Here is a 19,285-nt window from a genome sequence, read left to right on the forward strand (position 1 = left end):
AACAGTCATTAGTTATCACGGCTATACTATCATTCACATCATACCCGGTAATTATCATGATAGATGTTAAACAGCTAATTCAAAAACAACACTGCATGTCTGTAGCTTCATTTGTTGTCTCACAAAATTTCAAAGATTTTGCATTCAAATGTTTGTACAATCAACAAAGCACTGCCTACACACAAACAAAACTTTTCTACTTTCACAATCGTAGGGATATCAATTTTCATTTTCATTTTCTTTTCTTTTTTCATAGAGGTCAGTGCTGTATCAAACTTGCCTGTCAGCCCGTCTCCAAGAATAGAATTTCTTTCTGACGCACAATGCATCATGTGACTTCTTCATTTTTCAGTCAAACAAAGAAACAGATCTCTTCAAAATAAACAAGGAATTTAGACCTTCTATAAAATGACAGATTATTTTGGTCTTGGGATTATGAGCTCACACATTTATGGCATATATACACAACTTCTTTTATAGACCTGACATGGACTACCCTGACCAAACTTCATTCTTGTTGTTACAAATTTCAAATTGTAATTCAAACTTTTCTTCTTTTTTTCCATTTTTCAACAGAATATACAACATAGTGATCAAAATTGGACATACATTTGGTGTAATACAAAAATAGCAAAATTAACAGTATGTTTAGAAACATTTAGAAAACCTTCAAATACAGACTAACATTGTTAGTACACTGTCTGGGGAGGGGGAGAATAAATACTTCTTTTTTTTTTAATGAGGAGCCCACTCAAAAGACTATACTCGTAATATGAGAGATCTTCGGAAACAAAGAAAAAAAAAATGGTGAAAAGCTTACAACTACAAACAATGCGTGAGAAAAAGAAAAGGAGAAAAAAAAAAAGAAAAAAGACAAGTAAAATGGAGAAGGAAAAAGAAAAGTTATTCAAAGTAATATATAGAAAATATAAGGCAATAGTTGAAGGAAATAGATATGCATATGAGACATAAAATGGCTGACTTACCTAAAACTTTTCTGTTGTTAACTTCATCATCAGCTCGATGTCTTTTCTGCATTTGATAACAAATAGGAAATACATAGATGAATTAAAGGACAAGTTCACCTTCATAAACATAAGGATTGAGAGAATGCAGCAATATTAGTAGAACATATCAGTGAAAGTTTGAGGAAAATTGGACAATCTATGCAAAAGTTATGAATTTTTCAATTTTTTGTGTTGGAACCGCTGGATGAGGAGATTACTAAGGTTCCTGATGTCATATGAGTACAACAGTGTAAAGAAAATGTAAAGAAAATTCAACATATTTTCACTTTTTTCACATGATAAAAGAGCACGACTTGCCTCTTTCTAAAGACAATGGGAATAATATTACCCGTAACATATGTCAGTAACGAGTCAAGGGAACGTGTACTTTTTTCCAAAGATGAAATTTTGTGAAATTCTCTTTATATTTTCCTTATATCATTGTACGCATATGACATCATACACTGCAGTAGTCTTCTCATCCAGCCGTGACTGCACAAAAACTTCAAAATTCATAACTTTTGAACGGATTGTCTGATTTTCCTCAAACTTGCAATGATGAGTTCTACTAATATTGCTACATTCTCTCAATCCTTATGTTAATGAAGGTGAACTTGTCCTTTAAGAAGAGGTTGGAAATTTGCATGCTTTGTGGAATGAAACCCACATATACATGTGGATTGAGTGAATGCAGCACTATTAGTCGAACATATCAGTGGAGTTTGAGGAAGACCGGACAATCTGTTGAACTACTAGAACTACTACTCTGGTAGGAATTCCAACAAAAATATTGTTAGTATAGGTACTATTATCATTATATCTACAGTATATAAAGTTGATATAGAATAATCAAGTCAACCAGAATATGAATACTGTTTGGTTGTATAGATGAAGTGGTATACTGTAAAACATAATATATATTCGTGGCATGAATTTTTCGCGAATTGGAGCCGACAGCCTCTTTTGCAGCATGAAATTCTGGCGAACTGCTACTGGCATTCAATGTATATAGTGTAGACAAGAACTTTCGCGTGCATTTTAATTTTGCGAATCTTGGCTCTCGCGAAATTCTCGAAATTAAAATGTACGCAAACATTCCTCGTTTTACGGTAGTATGTTTTTATTTAGCTTCCCTCTGCTTCTACACGTCAAAGAAAAAGCACTAAGTGAAATCAAATGTCCAACGACTACAGGACCCAAGTAGGTATACAGGAGAGTGGGGATGTTAATTTTAAGGGATGGAATGTTTGCCTGGGAAGACAACATGGCACTAAATGTATCAATGGCATGAATCAACACGAAGGAATGTAATGGAGGAAGACATGTAACAAGGGGCAGGATGTGATGAAAGATGGAAGAGGCCATTACAAATGCCATGTTGATGGGAAGACAAGACTACTTCTATTTAAAGGGGGAGAGTTCAGCCTGTAAATAAAAGCCACATAATGAATCCGCTGCCTCTTTTTAGTGTGCACATTGCACATCTTTCAGTGCTTGACAGCTCTGCCTAAATATCTTAAATCTCACAGAAGTGGTGTAAGCCTTTACTTGTCATTGTTTGAAACATCTTCAAACAGTTCTTCAAATCCTTGCAACTAAATAACTCACTGAAGTCTTACAATGATATTAATGTTCTCATTATACATCTAAAATATCAGAAAAAATGAAATGTGCAGTGACTTCTGCCAATATTAAACAGAATACTCAATATTCAAGCTGAAATGACTGCAATATGGTCAATATTAACAGAGCTTTATTTGAGGAGAGGAGAGGACTTACAATGAGCATCACGGGATCAGCTAACAAACATTTTATGAATCTCAATCAATTGCCAAAGGTAAGGTTGTCCAAACTTCCTAAAACATTAAAAATCACTCCCCTGCCCCCCCCCCCAAAAAAAAAAACAACAACAACAACAACACCACAAATTTGTCCCTTATTCTATCTATCTGGGTGGTAACTGGCATGACCACACACTTATCTAACCTTTGGGGATTGATTTGAAAAATCATAAAACTTTCATTAGCTGATCTTGTAATGTTTACATCTAGTCATCTATCCCTTGCTCAAACAGATCATAAAATCTGATAAATCATGACCCCAGTCACAGGGTCACTTCAGCCAAGATGAAGATAAGAAAGAATAAATATTGTGTCATACACAAATCTGACTCCATGATGACCCAATAATAGTTGCCATAGAGGAGGAGTACAATTTGTGGAAAGCAAGTTGTGACAAGTTGACAACACCTATTGCCTAATTATGACAGGTTTGGACACAAAATACTCCTCCTGTTATCAAACATGATTAAGTTTGGCCAAAATCAGACCATGCTACATAACCAATATTGCATGTACTTCAATAGCAAAAAAGGTTGACCAAACATCTTTTGAATGAAAGACAACTCATCAAATATCCTCAAATGACATTTTGCCCATTCTTTGTCCCACTGTTAACATCATTTTCTTATTTTATGTCTCCTCCCTCTTGACTTGGATATACATTTTTTTTTTTAGACATGTGGCTAGCACAGAACAAGGCAACACTTTTTTTTTCATCTTTCCATCTTTTTGGAGTGTAAGTCTTTTTGAGTCTTTGAATCTTATGTCTGTATCTCTCACACACACTCTCTCTCTCTCTCTATTCCTATATACCACTCTCCACATTGTCTTTATCAAAATAAGCAAATTTCTCCATCTTTTTTTAGATAATAGTGTTTTTACCATTTGAGTCTATGTATTATCAATTCTGCATAATTACTTAAAGAGCTTCTAAAACAATATCTTTCTTTCTCTCTCTCTCTGTTTCACTTTCTTTTGTAATTTCCACTCTTCTCTACATATGAACCATAGTTTTTATGACTCTTGATATCTGTACTGTTTTTCACAACTCTCAGACAAAACACTGCCTATGATAGAAGCATATACATGGTGGATCAATAAAAGATATCCACTTGAGGAGGTTTATATTACTGCATTTAAAAATAGACTACAATAACAAGACCATATCTGCAGGAAACTCAATGTCAGAGTTAGCCAGAGATAAATGAGATAGAGCCATCATTTCCACTCACGATATCTTCAACGATTTCCTTGATGGCCGACACCAGCAGGATAAATATGAGCGGGAGAAGCGTGGTGTAGCGACCGGTCGGCGATACGCTGGGAATTTGCTGGTGAGAAAATGTGGAAGAAGAAGAAAAAAAAAATGGAGGTATCAGATGATGTGCAGGAATAAGAGAACATTTAAATATTTGGTGAAAGGTTTGCTGATATTTGACGTAAATACGGAAGATGGAGATTAGCTATCAACAGTAAGATGAGTATATTGACAGCACTGTGAACAGGCAGCTTGGATTTCACTAAAATGCTGCCTTCATATGGTCTCTACTAGAAATATATGTTTTGCGCAGGCTGTCCAAAAGATCAATAGCTTTTAAAATATGATAATAGAACACATTGAGACTGAGGTGGGACACCCCCCCCCCCCAAAAAAAAAAGAAAAAAAAAAGAAGGAAACAACAACAAACAACAAACAAAACTGACTTGGGAAATGTCCAACTTACATGATACAGTGAGCACGTGCTTCACATACTTTGGTCAGAGAATCTATTAATTCTACCACTGAAATGTTGACTGTGATTTTCAAAAACTGTGGGAAGCTCAGTTTTTTATTATTAGTTAGGTTCAGACGACAAGCCTTAACCTCGAGGTTAAGCTTGTAGTTAGGGATCGTGTAGACGCACTCGTAGTTAGCTAACCTCGAGGTTTGCTAGATGTTAAGAGCCACAAGAAATCTTATGGTCCCCACTCGTAGTTAAGCACCATGTGGATACAAAAATCAACACACTCAAAGGGGCAGGAATTTAACCTCGAGGTTTCGTAACCTCAAGGTTCAGATTCGTCGGTCATGTGGACGCACGTGGAAGTTAGGGGGCAAGAGCTTAACCTCGAGGTTTCCTAACCTCGAGGCTGCTTGTCTCTGAACGTCAACTATTATTATTCTGGGGTAATTATTCTTTCAGTGGATTAATGAAACCAGAACCTGGCAAGTTGCACACTTTTTCATATGTGTGTGCAAGCACCTGCATTAAAGATGGTAGACTCCTGCACTTTTTTCTCTTTCACTGAAAATAATTGTATATTTGACTTTTTTCTTTAAATTTCAATAAATTTTTTAAATACTTAAATAATCATTTATTGTGACTTTTAGTGCACATTTACTTTGTATAGTTTCATTCAAATATGTGCAGTGTAATTCTATGTATGACTTTCACGAACAAAGCGGATAAAAATCAAATTGACCTGAACTGAAGAATGACTCATTGGAAAGAATTTCATTGTCAAATTTGCACGATTCCAGATTTCAATGATAGGGTATGTTAGGTTGCAGTGTGTGTGAAAATGGAAAATAAGTCAACTGAAACCAAATGCATCGAGATAAAAAAGGTATTGTCTCTCCTATCCTTTAGAGAGAAAGCAAAGTCAATAAAAAAACGAACAACTGTAGTACTGATCGAAATACACACAGATGCATTTATCTTAAACACACAATCAAGCTCAATTTGCAGTAAAGTTTGATTTAAAAAACTAGACAGGTGCCATATAAAGTCAAACTGAAAAACAAGTCTCTTTACTATCTTCATGGATATTACATTAAGGAGATAGCTGTATTAGACAATTATCTGAAGTAGGTAAAAACAGTTTCATTTTCTTAGATAACAATATCACAAAGTAATAAATCTCAGCCTGAGTATATACAGGACAGGTCTTACACAAGATTTTATGCAATATCAACTTTGCATCAAGTTTCGTCTCCTTAATGGGATGGTATAGTTTGGTTGAGATGGGACTTCAGGTTTTCAACTTTGTGAAATATGCCTCGGGCATACAATTCTAAGAGGAATTTAAAGTTCATTTGATGAAAATTGGTTTGAAATGGCTGAGATATCTAAATACAAAGAGGTCCTAATGAAAGGTGGACCAACCATTTATTATGACCACTTTGTTTTACTTTGCTTTTGGATATCTCAGCCATTTCAAACACAATTTTCATCAAATAAACTTTGAATTCCTCTTTACGTAAAATAGTATGCTCTTTCATATTTTATAAGCGGTTTCTAAATACCTCACAAAAACCTAATATCCGAATCCCCCATCTCAACCAAAACTAAAGAACTATCCCTTTAACAACAAATTTTACCCTTATGCAGTGCACAGTAGTTGCTTAAATTCAATACCATACACCTGGAACATTGCCATGTAGTAAAATAAAAGAAAAGGAGGGGGGAGGAGATATCTCACCACCATAATGGATGAATGAATGTTTTATATCTACCATCACAACCGTGTTAGCAACCAGCTTCAAAATGCACTTCAAAGCCCTTGGCACACTCTTGCTGCACTTAACTTTCACTGGAAACAGTTTTCAAAGTTATTTTGCTACTAGTATTCATAAGTAGCATGATAATAACATGTATAGGCCCACTTACCTCAGTGCACGAGTGTGGACTAGTATAATATACATTGATGTACATGTACAGTACAGTCACACTACATACAAACACTTGAATACACACTTGAACACACACACAAACACACACACCCACACACTCACACAAAGTGAGAAACAACATTTTAAAGTTTACAAACACAGATACCACATGTATATGTTGGGAAGGCTATCATCATACTTTTTTTTTTAATGCTTTGGTCAAAATCATATAATATTCCCGTGAAAACTTTATCTCAATTCTACTGGCATTCTCCTGATAATTTCTCCAACAGTTGTTTACTTGATGCACTTGATGAGACAAATTTGAACTAAGAAAATTTTCTCCCCAAAACTGTTCATGCACTTTAAGCTGCATCTCTGGAATGTTTCCAGGAGTGACGTAGTAGAGACGGGCTTGCACTGGGGGCGGGACACCTGGCCTACTCCAGCGGGAGGGCAAGCAGAGAACGCAGCGTCGCACAGGCAGGGAGCAGCCAGAATTAGGGACCGACGCCTTTCACCAGCCATCTCTCGCTAGAAATAGTGCCGCGGGAAATTGAGCAAAATTGGTGTGACTTTCCAGATGAAAGTGTGCCAACAACATCACTTCAGTCATCTTCCCCCCCCCCCTCCTTTTTTTTTTTTTTTTTGCACACTTGCGGTTTTAAATTAAATCAATGTTGTTCCATTTTAAAAAAAAAAGCTCACGTAATCTCATCACAATATTCTCTGCACTACAAAAACAACAACAAAACATCAATTTTTCAGTTTCCTGGAAAAATAATTCCAAAACCAAACCCAAAGATAACATGAGAGAAAAAGGAGGAAGGGATGTTTTTGGGAAAACAAGAAACAGGGAAATACAAAAAATGTTTAATTTGGAAAGATGCCCATATATGGAGAGATCCTGCACTACACATGACGCCCACACCTCAAGCACTTGTTGAAAGGTTGAACACAGCCTAATAAAGAAGTAGAGTGGTGGGGGGGGGGGGGTGGAGGAGGAAGGGTAAAGGAGGGGTTAAGGAGGGGGAGAAGGGGTATGGAAGGGATAGGGGACAGACTGTGTACCCACGGAATATTCCACCTGTCCACTGATTTCCTAATTTCATTCATTTCACAACCATGATTTTAAACACTGCTATTTAGAGTGAAATATTGCAACATTACAAAATTCCTCAGCCACTTGTGCATGCCCATAATGGTAGCAAGAAAATCACAATTTATATCTACTGCCGCAGCTTTGAAATTTCTTATTGCAAGTGTGATTGGAAAAGGGCAAACACTATGATTTTTAAAGTTGCAATTATTTCCCAATGAGAATGTGCCTCTTCATCCCCTTTGTCCTTTTCCAGCCACAGCAATCGGATATCAATCATTCACCACGAGGCGTTCATTTGTTTCAAACTCAGAATGACCTACACACCTCCACCCCCTCCATCTTTTATTGAAACACCCAATTAAAGACCTAAGTAGATAATGAGACAAGACTAATCCTTATTTACTGTTTGCTTTTCAACACCACCATCACATCTGCCTTGCTACTCCACAGCACACAGTGTAATTGTTTTGCTGAGTCAGCAGGAAGTAATATATCCTGCAATAATGATTGCTCACTCCGGACAAAGGAGTAGGGAGGGGACGTGAGGAGGATGCACTCACATTAACCCGTAGAGAATGAGTCCGGAGTATACTCCAGCAGGTGTCTATGGTAAATGCATGTTGTAGCAAATCAGTCCATCCTCAATGGGTTAAACCAGTTTTTTTCTATACACAATGTACAGTAGATCAGATGGATTCTTCCACTCTTAAATATGGGGAATTTAAACTTCTCCTTTCTTTGTCTTTAAGGAAAATACAAATAAAATTCCAAAATTTTATTATCTGCTCACATAATTGACAAAAAATTAATACAATGCCTGAAGAATCAAACTTTGTCCTTTATTTCACAAGGGTTTTAAATAATCTCCATGTATATTTACTATCTACACTATAAAAATTATTTCATTTTTTCTTTCATCTACAAAAGTTGAGCTAAATGTGATACTTCACAAACAGTGCCTCTCCATAAGAACTTCTGTTATAAAAGTTTATACAACACCTAAAAAGAATGAAACTATCCGATTGGTCGATTGCCCATCACATGACATTCAGTTAAAAGTACCATTGCATGCTGCTGCTGTCAGCCGTGCAATTTTGTTTGAGGAAAATTGGATATCGCATGGCTGACATCACCAATTTCCATTGACTCCCATGTTAAACTCACATCTGACCCAAAGTTGTTTTTTTTTTTTTCCATTGCACAGCTCTTATATCAAAATAAACAAACATTTGCCATGCGTACCCAACAATTACAAGCGCGTATTATTTTGGTCACTCATTTTTATTGAAACAACTTCAACCGATTGGTTCTGCCAACAAACACACAGACTGTGACTGTGGTACGTATTTACCATTCATGGAAAATGGTTGGCATTTCTGTGCTAAATTTAAGAATCTGTGTGGACCACATCTGTTGACGTCTGATATGTGGTCGTCGGTTGAGAATGATAAGGGCGTTAAGTTGCCACTAAACCCATAGTGTTCGAGACCACTTAACGCCCTTCTCATTCTCAACAGACGAAATAGTGTATGGTCTTTAATCGTGCAATGGAACAAGACTTTGTGCTTGGTGAAAGATGAGGCGCACTATTCAACTTGGCTTCACCTCATGGAAAACAGCACCTCTATCTTTCACTTCGTGCAGTTAAGTCTTGTAACATTGCACCCATAATCATCCCATGAGCATATTATGGGAACTATTCTCACCTGCAAGAGGGCGATGAAGAGGAAGAAGACGTTGGCATAGCGACGGAACTGCTCAAAGAGGAACTTTGGGAAGAATGTGAAGAAGGTGTATTTCCCCGTGCTGTAGGAAGAGGAAGTAACAATACATTAACAATAACATTAAATGACCTGTGTAAGCACTTTCATTTGACAAATAATTTCGTTTTCGAGAGTTTTGTTTGTTGGGATTTTTATCTTCATGGCATGCTCGGTAAATATTAACTGTCAATATATCATATGCAGAAGTGATATTCTTACGGTCATGATTTCTTCATCAAAAAAGTACTACCTTGACGAGTGTCGATTTACGAGAGTACTGTATAAGCAGTTATTTTCGCATACAGATATTTACTTGAGATGTCGTTTTAGTGATTTGACATTGAGGTTTAAATAAGTGCATTATCATCCTAGCGTATGGCGACATTTTCGTGTGTTGTTAAATTTGTGGTCCAACAGTGATTTGCGAAATTTGTGAAAATTAAATCCTCACAAAAGTAACAGCTTATGCAGTATTTAAACATCTTCATAAGATATGCAAGCGACATTGTACGTAGATGTGTGACCAGAATGCATACGGCATCCAGCGAGGTGACACGACATTTGCTCCAGCGACAATTGCTCCAGACATATTTCCTCCAAGGACTTAAGGTTAGGGTTATGGTTGTGATAGGGGTTTTGGTTTGATCTGATGTGAGGATTATTAGGATTAGGGTTAGAATTATGTTTGTGGGTAGAATTTGTGTTTGGGTTAGCATGCAGATATTTCATGGGAGCAATTTGTCGCAGGAGCAAATGTCATGGAACCATCCAGTGAACACTGCTTAAAGGACAAGTTCACCTTCATAGACATGTAGATTGAGTGACTGCAGCAATATTAGAAGAACACATCAGTGAGAGTTTGAGGAAAATCACACAATCCGTTCAAAAGTTATGAATTTTTGAAGTTTCTGCTCAGTCAAGGCTAGATGAGAAGACTACTATAGCTTGTGATGTCACATGTGTACAACGACATACAGAAAGAACAAAGAAAATTCAAAATATTTTCACTTTTCTCGCATCACAAAAGGACACTTGACTTCCCTCTTTCAGAAGGCAGGAATAATATTACCCTTATCATATGTCAGTAACAAGTCGAAGAAATTTGCACTTTATTCAAAAAGTGAAGTTTTGTGAATTTCTCTTTTTATTTTCTTTATATCGTTGTACGCATATGACATCATACACTGTAGTAGTCTTCTCATCTAGCAGCGACTGTGCAGATACTTTAAAAATTCATAACTTTTGAACGGATTGTCTGATTTTCCCCGAACTTTCACTGATGTGTTCTACTAACATTCACTCCATCCACATGTTTATGAAGGTGGACTTGTCCTTTAACATGGTCTGCTGACAAAGGAGTGTCTGTCATGGTGCAATCCAAATAATGAACAGAATGGTAAAGATTTCATCAAATTGGGACCTAAAATAAGAATGTTACTGTAAGACCAGAAATTTTTTTTTGCGTGCATGAAATTTTTGTGAATTTCTTGAGGGGCTGAGATTGGTGAAATGAAAATGCACACAAAAGTTCGTGTCTACATTACATGCATTGAATGCCAGTGGCACTTCATAAAAATTTTATGCTGCAAATATTTCTAGCTTTAGAGCACTGAACTTAACATTTTCATGTTTCAATAATCAATAATATTGGTTGCAACAAATTGGCAGAGGTGATAATGTCATTTCCACATATAGAGAATACTAAACTTTTTGTTTTGTATACAATATTTCATTGATTTTCATTCGAACACCTATAGATCACATAGAGTCGCCAATATGCCATACTCTCTAAATTTTTGCAATTCTAAACAGTTTAGTGTGTCAGATTTTTTTAAAAATATTTTCACTGATGCTCTCATTATGTTCTTTTTCTGACTTTACTGTTTTCACACAAGGAAACATAATATCAGGATGAACATTGCCTTCATGGAATCAGACTGCATTGTTGCCATGGAAACCAGTGATTTGAGGTCAGCCTTTCAAATCTCTCATTGAGTAGAATCTCAAGAAGCTGCCCACTCAATTCCTGAGTGAACTTAATCAGTTGCCCATCCCCAACCTCCCTCAAGAATTTCCCTGGCTTTGACCGCAATTATCAAAGTGGATGAGGGCAATATCAAAGTCCAGGGTTCTTATGAGCTTTTACCCTCAAGGGTCAATTAAATCTGAACTGGGAGAGGTCCATCTGAGACCATGAGATGACCGAGGCTTTGCAGGTCTGAAGAACCTTGCTATGGGAGTCACGGTCAATTATACTGGGATCTAACAGGCCAGTTCATATTTCCATGGCTACAATGTATGTGTATACACCACACATTTCATATTTACTTAGCAAGTAGACTGCAGCACCAGTGACACTAACTTCTAGAATTGGAACATTGAGAAATTTGGTTGCCAGAGTGGATGGACGACCAAAGATTGCAAAGACTTTGCGATCTTAAACATTGCATTGTTTTGCCAGTGTGACTATGGCTACTGACAACAGGGTCCTGTTTCATCAAACTTGTTATCAATAACAGGTTACAACAGTTGTTAAAAGCTACTAAAATCCTTGCATCTGATTGGCTGAGAGCAAATTTGTCATAGATATATGGCAGTTGTCACTGATAACAAGTTTTATGAAATGGGACCCAGGATGAAAATTCTCTAGTCTCAAAGGGGTAAGACTCCACCCACACACACTGATACCAGTATGAAAATATTCTAGTCTGACACACACTGACACTGGTATGAAAATTCTCTTGTCTGAATGGGGCAAGACTCCATCCACCCACACTGATACCGGTATGAGGATTCTCTAGTCTGCAAGGGGCGAGACTCCACCCACACACACTGATACCGGTATAATTCTCTAGTCCGACAGGGGCAAGACTCCACCCATCCACACAGACCATGATACTCACTCCACTTCGTTGGAGCAGTGCCTGACTGGTTGCACCCGATTGATGTTGATGCAACGAACCTCAGAGTCGGCCGAGTGGGACACTCCATGAGCCGGGGAAGGGGCGGAACCCTCACCCGAGGAGTTCCTGTCGTCCATTTCTATAAAAGAGTGAAAGAACAAAAAATATATGATACAACTATTTGAAACACCATTCATTCACATTTCAACACCATTTGGTGAGGCAAAATAGACTCTTTATAGCCCGAGACAGAATCCAACCTTCACTGAACATAATTTCAACAATCAACAAATACAAAATGGACTCTGTACATCAAACATTAATACATTAAAGCATAATTCACAGAACTAAATGCAAGTTACGGTTTCTGAAGCAATTACTGACCACAATGAAAGCCAATTTCAAGACTCAAACAAAAACAGATGCTACAAATGAACACTGACATTTTGTTTATCATTATAAAGACTTCTTCGCCAGACGAGGAGTTATGGGTGTAGAGCAGAAGTAAACTAGAATGGCAATGCATGTGAATTTGACATTGTTTTGGCCGTGCCATTTGATTTGAATAATATGACAGCAACAACCATTCACACACAGTGGCTTTTTCACAGCATTAAGAAAGTGTATTGTTTTTGTCATATTCATAACGATGCACCCTCTTTAAAAAGACCTTCCTTTCAATGCTTTGAGTGTGCAACTATTCAATATATGCACTGCAAAAGTTTATCTTAACTGCATGCTGGGTGTGTCATAAAGAGAAGTGAATTACTGTCTGACACTCGTGTGAAAAAAATTATGTTCTACCGGATCAAACACACACACACACACACACACAATGAAAGCTAAATCCTTTCATATCTCTCATTTGACATAAGAATAGCTGCAAGGTCACACAGCTCAGATTTCTCTCACTACAATTGATGTTCATATATGCACTTCAAAGAGAGCTTTTGGTTTCAAAAAGTCATGAATCAATAGAATATACATCTACACTATCGCTACGCAGTGGAACCTAATACAGTAGGACAAGTTTAGCTTCCTCAAATTTGCCTTAAATGCATTACAGACATTCCATTCACTTTAACAATCATACATGTAACAGCAAAGTTGAAATGTTTGTGCACATTTTGATTTTGTGAGAGCCAAGATTCGTGAAATTAAAATGCGGATGTATGTGAAAGTTTGCGTCTATATGCATTGAATGCCAGAGGCAATTCTCAAAAATTTCATGCTGCAAAAAAGGCCAATTTGTGAAAATTTCATGGCACAAATATTTCTTGTTTTACAGTATTAGAAAAGTAGTTTCCCTTTTGCCTAGTGCATGCAGTTCATTAGGTACGAATCAAAAATTTTTATGACTAATGAGGCAAGTTGTATAATATGTGAAGGGATGCCAATATTGTAAACAGCACTGCAGTATTCTGAGGGATGAATATGAGTTACTGTTGTTGGAAGACAGTATATATTTTTTACCTTTCCTGCTATAGACATGTGTAGTAAAATTGAGAATTTGGGAATTGGGAATTTGGGCAAAACAGTTCTTGCAACAAAAGATGCAGTACTTTTGGCAAACAAACAGTACCGGTATACTGCAAAAAAGTCACAGTTGGCACAAAGTATCTTAGATTCTTACTAGCCTATAACCAGTTTCTGTTGCCTAGGGCAAGCATGTCTGTCAGCTCACAGCACCTCCAAAAGAATCTATTTCATGATCAACTCTATTATATACGCCATATATTAAGCCAGTCTAATTTTTTTGCAAATAACGACTTCCAGGCAATTTCAAAAGCGGTTAAATTTGCGATTGTGGAGAACGGCAATGGATGGAGAAATGTACATGTGCACATTCTTGTTGGGATCAGAAATAATATTTTTGAGTGTTAATGCGATTAGCGATTAGCACTCAACTCTCAAAATTCCTGAAAATAAAACCCTGTGAAATGTACATGGCAAAGGCGTACTGTATCTATACTACTTGTTGCATGGAACACTGATTTGATAGTTGGTTGTGTGTTGTGACATGTCATTTTTTAGCATGCTTTATGTAGTTGTTGCTGTTGTTGGCATCTGTGGCTGAATAATGTAGAGCCCTTTTCTTTTCTAGATCCTCCCCCCCCCCCCCCCCTAATGATATACGGACAGCTTTCTATCTGAAATGGTACATTAATCATCCCTGAAAGCCAACACTCAATTTCCATAATTTGCCAAACTTTCAATTTTGATGAAAATTACAGCTTCAGGATACGTCGGAAATGACACCGCATCCCGCCCATCCACGGAACGTAAATGTCACATCCCTTGGAATTTCTCTGGGGCTGGTTTGCCATTATCACTCACTCCACAGGAATTTACACCACCTGTCGATGGCTAGTCCCCAGAAAGGAAAGAACATTTCTGTACATGCTTCTGAACAAGGTAATCAATTCGGCACCACATGAAATATGACCATCTCTCAGTTGTACTCCAGGCACAACATAGTCATATCTTGCAAAAATAATCATGCTGATGTTTTTAGTCCTTATACTACTACTACTACTACTACTACTACTACTACTACTACTACTACTACTACTACTACTTCTAATACTACTACTACTGGTACCTGTAGTAGTACAATGTAGTAGTAGTGGTAGTAGCAGTAGTAGTAGTGGTAGTAGTAATGGTAGTAGTAGTAGTAGTAGTAGTAGTAGTAGTAGTAGTAGTAGTGGTAGTAGTAGTAGTAGTAGTAGTAGTAGTAGTAGTGGTAGTAGTAGTAGTAGTAGTGGTAGTAGTAGTAGTAGTAGTAGTAGAACTATGATCAAATAATAATAGTACTGATAATAGTATTTTATAAGATCAACATCAAGAACATGAGAATTAAGATGATGATAAGATCATGAACAATGGAATCCACCTGCACATATAAAGTGCATCCCAAGGAAATATGCAAGGACATGTTCTCTTAGTTCTGTGTTTTTTGTTTTTTTTATAAGGAATGACATTAAATTGACGAGCTATAAGGCAGCTGTGAATGTCAGTGCAATAACGAGGTTTTGCTTACCATGTAAAATGCAAGTTGCTGGTAATCTGAATACAATGCTTTTAACTCCCCCCCCCCCCCCCATGTCATCTAAAACCTTAATAGTTAATATGCAGGTATACATAGCTGTACTTACAAAAAACAATAAAATAACGCATTGTTTCGTTCATGGCACTCTCCATTAAACTTTAAACTGTTTGTAGCACCAGCATAAAAAAAAAAAAAAAATAGATTAAAAAATATTTGTACAAAATTACATAGTAAAAAGTAATATAATCATTATTCAATGAATCATACTTCAGGGGCCCATTTCATAAATCATACATGTGACAAGCTACTGAAATCCTTGCATCTGATTGGCTGAGAGAAAATTTGTCATAGAAATGTGGCAGTTGTCACTGATGACAAGTTTTATGAAACGGGCCCCTGAATTTCTGCTAAATGTGTCACCTGGGCCCTGTTGCATAAAAGTCAAACATAAGTCAGAAAATCGAAACAAAAGTCTCTGAATACTCAATTCTGATTGGCTGATACCTGACTTATGTTTGATTGCTTCTTTTTACGCAACAGGGCCCTCGTAGTGTAAACCATATGGACCTCTTTACAGCCATCAGAGTTGTCGCTGTACAACCAGTGCAATCGATCGCTGACATTTTTCATTACTCACGGAATTCAGATCTTACATTTGTGCAAGATTTCATTTCTAACTGTAAGTAAGGTAAAGCTTGCGTAAAGAGCATTTCTGATACACAGAGCTCTATCCTTGGAAACAGAAACTACAATGGCAGATGGAAGATGGCCGCTCTGAGCTGTGGAGAGGAAATGTACATTACTTTGCTTACATTCACACTCATACCATCACAGGAAACGCACATTATTCACCCGGCCATCCTTCCCCTTGTGCACAAAAGTACAACAGTAGAAAGCTCTGTTTTCTGAAGCAGAGTACAGAGCTATATAGAGTTACATGTCACGGGACATAATGTACAGCTTGTGACAGCCTCATAAAAAATTTGCAAGGACACACGACTCGTTTGGGGGAAGCCAACTAAAAGATATAGGCCTACTGCCAACATCCTCTTGCTTTCTTTGATAATCACGGGAAGTATGAATACACGGCAGGTACAGTTTGGCTACAAAAGTGTTGTCTTCATGGGATCAAATGTAATTCATTAGAAGATTTGGATGTTTTCAAATAATCACACACTGCTGTCATACTGAAACAAATGTACATATCTATAGATACTAGTCAATTTTACAACGTAGTTAGTGGCATGGGTCTACTGGTATTCAGAATTGTCCACCACATTGTACCTTGACTTTTGTCTCAGAATGCCTTTCTAATTTTCAATGGTTGATATTTAGAGAATGGTTTACTGCCAAACTGCCAAAACAAATACATTCTCATAATGAAAACAAATATAAACGGATAGAGATATCAGTTACGCCTAATCCACTTCCTATTTCGTTATTACATCATTTGCTTCACTATTGAGTCTTTTTTTTGTTTTCATTCCAATTGCCACAAAACTCTGCAAATTATGCTCATTTTGCATGTACTGCAATTGTCATCATCATTAGAAACAAAAAGATAGTTCAAAACAAATTATAAGCTCTGACATAAGAAGCCTATGACAAATGTCATCTTTTCTTTTCAGAAATATGAAATACTTAATAGCTCAATATCATTTAAATGGAAATTATTAATTTCAGTCACAGTCTCAATAGGACTGTTTTCATCGAATCAAAGTTTCAACATACATGTAACTTGCTATTATATTTTTAGGAAATTAGCCTGATGTCAAATTAACCTGCTGTTTGTGCAATTAAGACGCAAACAGCGGGCTATTATCCCAAGAAGTCTTGATCTAGTTTGTGAATTAGAGTGCTATTTGGGTAGTATTTTCCATTTGCCCGAAATTTCTCAATCCAATCATTTGAACCGCGCGCTGAGCCCACAGAATTCTACATATAACAAACGTACGTAGAGTTTTGTGGCTGAGCGAGCCGAGCTGAGTAATGATGCAAAGTATGCACGTGTCTTCTCAAGCGAGCTGTATTCGAGGTGATGAAGATGCACGTTCATAATATCCAGTTATTTTCCTAAACCACATACAAATAACAACCCGCCAGTTTGAACATCAGTCTGAGGAAGACACGCCTAAAAATTAAATTTTTCATTACAACAAAAATCATGGCCTTGGCCACAAGAGAAACTCTTTTTATTTGACATGCAAAACGAGTAATGATTCTCAAATTACAGCATAACGTGTTTACTCTTATCACTGGTAATGAATCAATAACACATGTTCCAAGGTAGGGGATCTAAAGTTTGTTTACTCGGCTGGCAGACGAGACTTCTGGCTGTGTTCATCCTTGTCTATCCTGCTGTAATAATGCCGACAAGCAACATCTGTTTGACAATGACTGAGAGCAATATCCCCTCAGCTCAAATAAAGCTGTTGGGGGTGAGGGTGGGGATCTGCTTCCCCAGCACTTTGATGACATATATCCAAACCAGGCAGATGAACTTGGAGACAGAACCACCTCCATCATCCTACCTACAATTCATATTCTAGTCCTCTTCCAAGTTCTATTAATGGAATGAAAATACCTGAGGCATGAATCGCACCTATATTTGTTTCCCCCTTCTCCTCAGCCAGGTTAGTCGCTTCCCCTTGCGATTCCATCGATTACCAGCCTCCGTTCCACGCACCCACACAACACGAAGAGTCAGGGGCCTTCCAAAGCTTCCTCGCTACAACCTCAACTGCACACAGCGCTCCAGAGAGGTACAATAAGCATGGGAGCCGGGGCGTACATATGTGAGTTTAACCATTCCACATGCCACTGCCACCAAATACACAATGCAGATTGTATGATCCCAGAGTATGAGAGTGATAGGTATTCCTGCTGTAGTCCTATTGTCCACCCGACTGCTGATTGCGAAAAACACTGACACCCTATCCCCTCTCCACACTGGCCACACTGGCTAGTGGAGGCCGTTCGACGTACGTAGGCTCGGCTCGTTGGTCGCAATAGATATGGTCTGATCTGTCGGACGGCCCCTCCAGGGGGGATAAAGCCAGTAGAGGAGAGATGATTCACCCAGTGTGACAGTTACCATATCTCTCCTTCACCACTCTCTCTCCCCTTCTCTCTCTCTCACACTCATTCACTCTCAACAGGAGGAGGAGCTACAATATAGAGGGAGCTGTTCACTTTCTGACCTCATGCAAGAATTCACCACTGATAAGTCTTTCCCCATTCTCTGTCTCTTTTCTCTTCTCTTTTTCCTTTCACTGTCAGCTCTTTCCCCCCACTGTCTCCAATGTTCTGCTATATATCACAGTAGGCCTATATATTAGAATGTGTTTTGCATAACTACAATTGTATGTCTGAAATTTGTAATCTACACAATGGATGATTGAATAATTTGTGACAGCGCAAATAAACCTCATTCAAAATGCTGGTACAATGATTATACCATTGATAGGGGTAGCAGTACACTCTCATATACCACCCCTCCCCCCCCCCCCCCCATTTTCTCTCTCCTTCCCTCTTTCATTTACAAAATACATGTAAGATGAGGCAGAAAAGATCTCCCACAAGTCCCATCTTAAAAGGACTGCACAGTACTGGTTGAGGTGGGGATTCAGGTTTATAACTTTCCTAGTGAGATAATGAGAAATCTATTGAGAAATATGAAAGAGCATGCAATTTTAAGAAGGATTCAACGCTTATTTGATGAAAATTGGTTTTCAAATGGCTGAGATATCCAAAAAGTGATAATAATAAAAGGCGACAGGCCACACCTTTTATTAGGATCTCTTTGTTTCACCTTGTTTTTGGATATCTCAGCCATTTCAAAACCGATTTTCATCAAATAAACTTCGGATACCCCTTCGAATTGCATGCTCTTTGACATCTCAGAGCGGTTTCTGAATATCTTGCAAAATGTTAAAAGCTAAATCCTCACCTCAACCAGAACTGTACAA

At 37.6% G+C, this 19,285-nt stretch overlaps 1 protein-coding gene across 1 annotated transcript in view; it reads right to left on the reverse strand.

Moving 5' to 3' along the window:
- LOC140234874 (probable phospholipid-transporting ATPase IA) overlaps positions 1-17,680 on the reverse strand; it is a 75,247-nt gene extending 57,567 nt beyond the window's left edge. Inside the window, exons 1-5 of the mRNA XM_072314921.1 lie at positions 17,628-17,680; positions 12,269-12,407; positions 9,309-9,408; positions 4,081-4,179; positions 987-1,032 (exon numbers count right to left, since the gene is read on the reverse strand). Coding sequence (XP_072171022.1) covers positions 987-1,032; positions 4,081-4,179; positions 9,309-9,408; positions 12,269-12,407; positions 17,628-17,661 — 418 coding nt within the window. The 5' untranslated portion in view covers positions 17,662-17,680. The remainder of the gene's footprint in view (positions 1-986; positions 1,033-4,080; positions 4,180-9,308; positions 9,409-12,268; positions 12,408-17,627) is intronic.
- Positions 17,681-19,285: the final 1,605 nt, after the last annotated feature.

This window comes from Diadema setosum, chromosome 11 (assembly GCF_964275005.1).
Source record: "Diadema setosum chromosome 11, eeDiaSeto1, whole genome shotgun sequence".
NCBI lineage: Eukaryota > Metazoa > Echinodermata > Echinoidea > Diadematoida > Diadematidae > Diadema > Diadema setosum.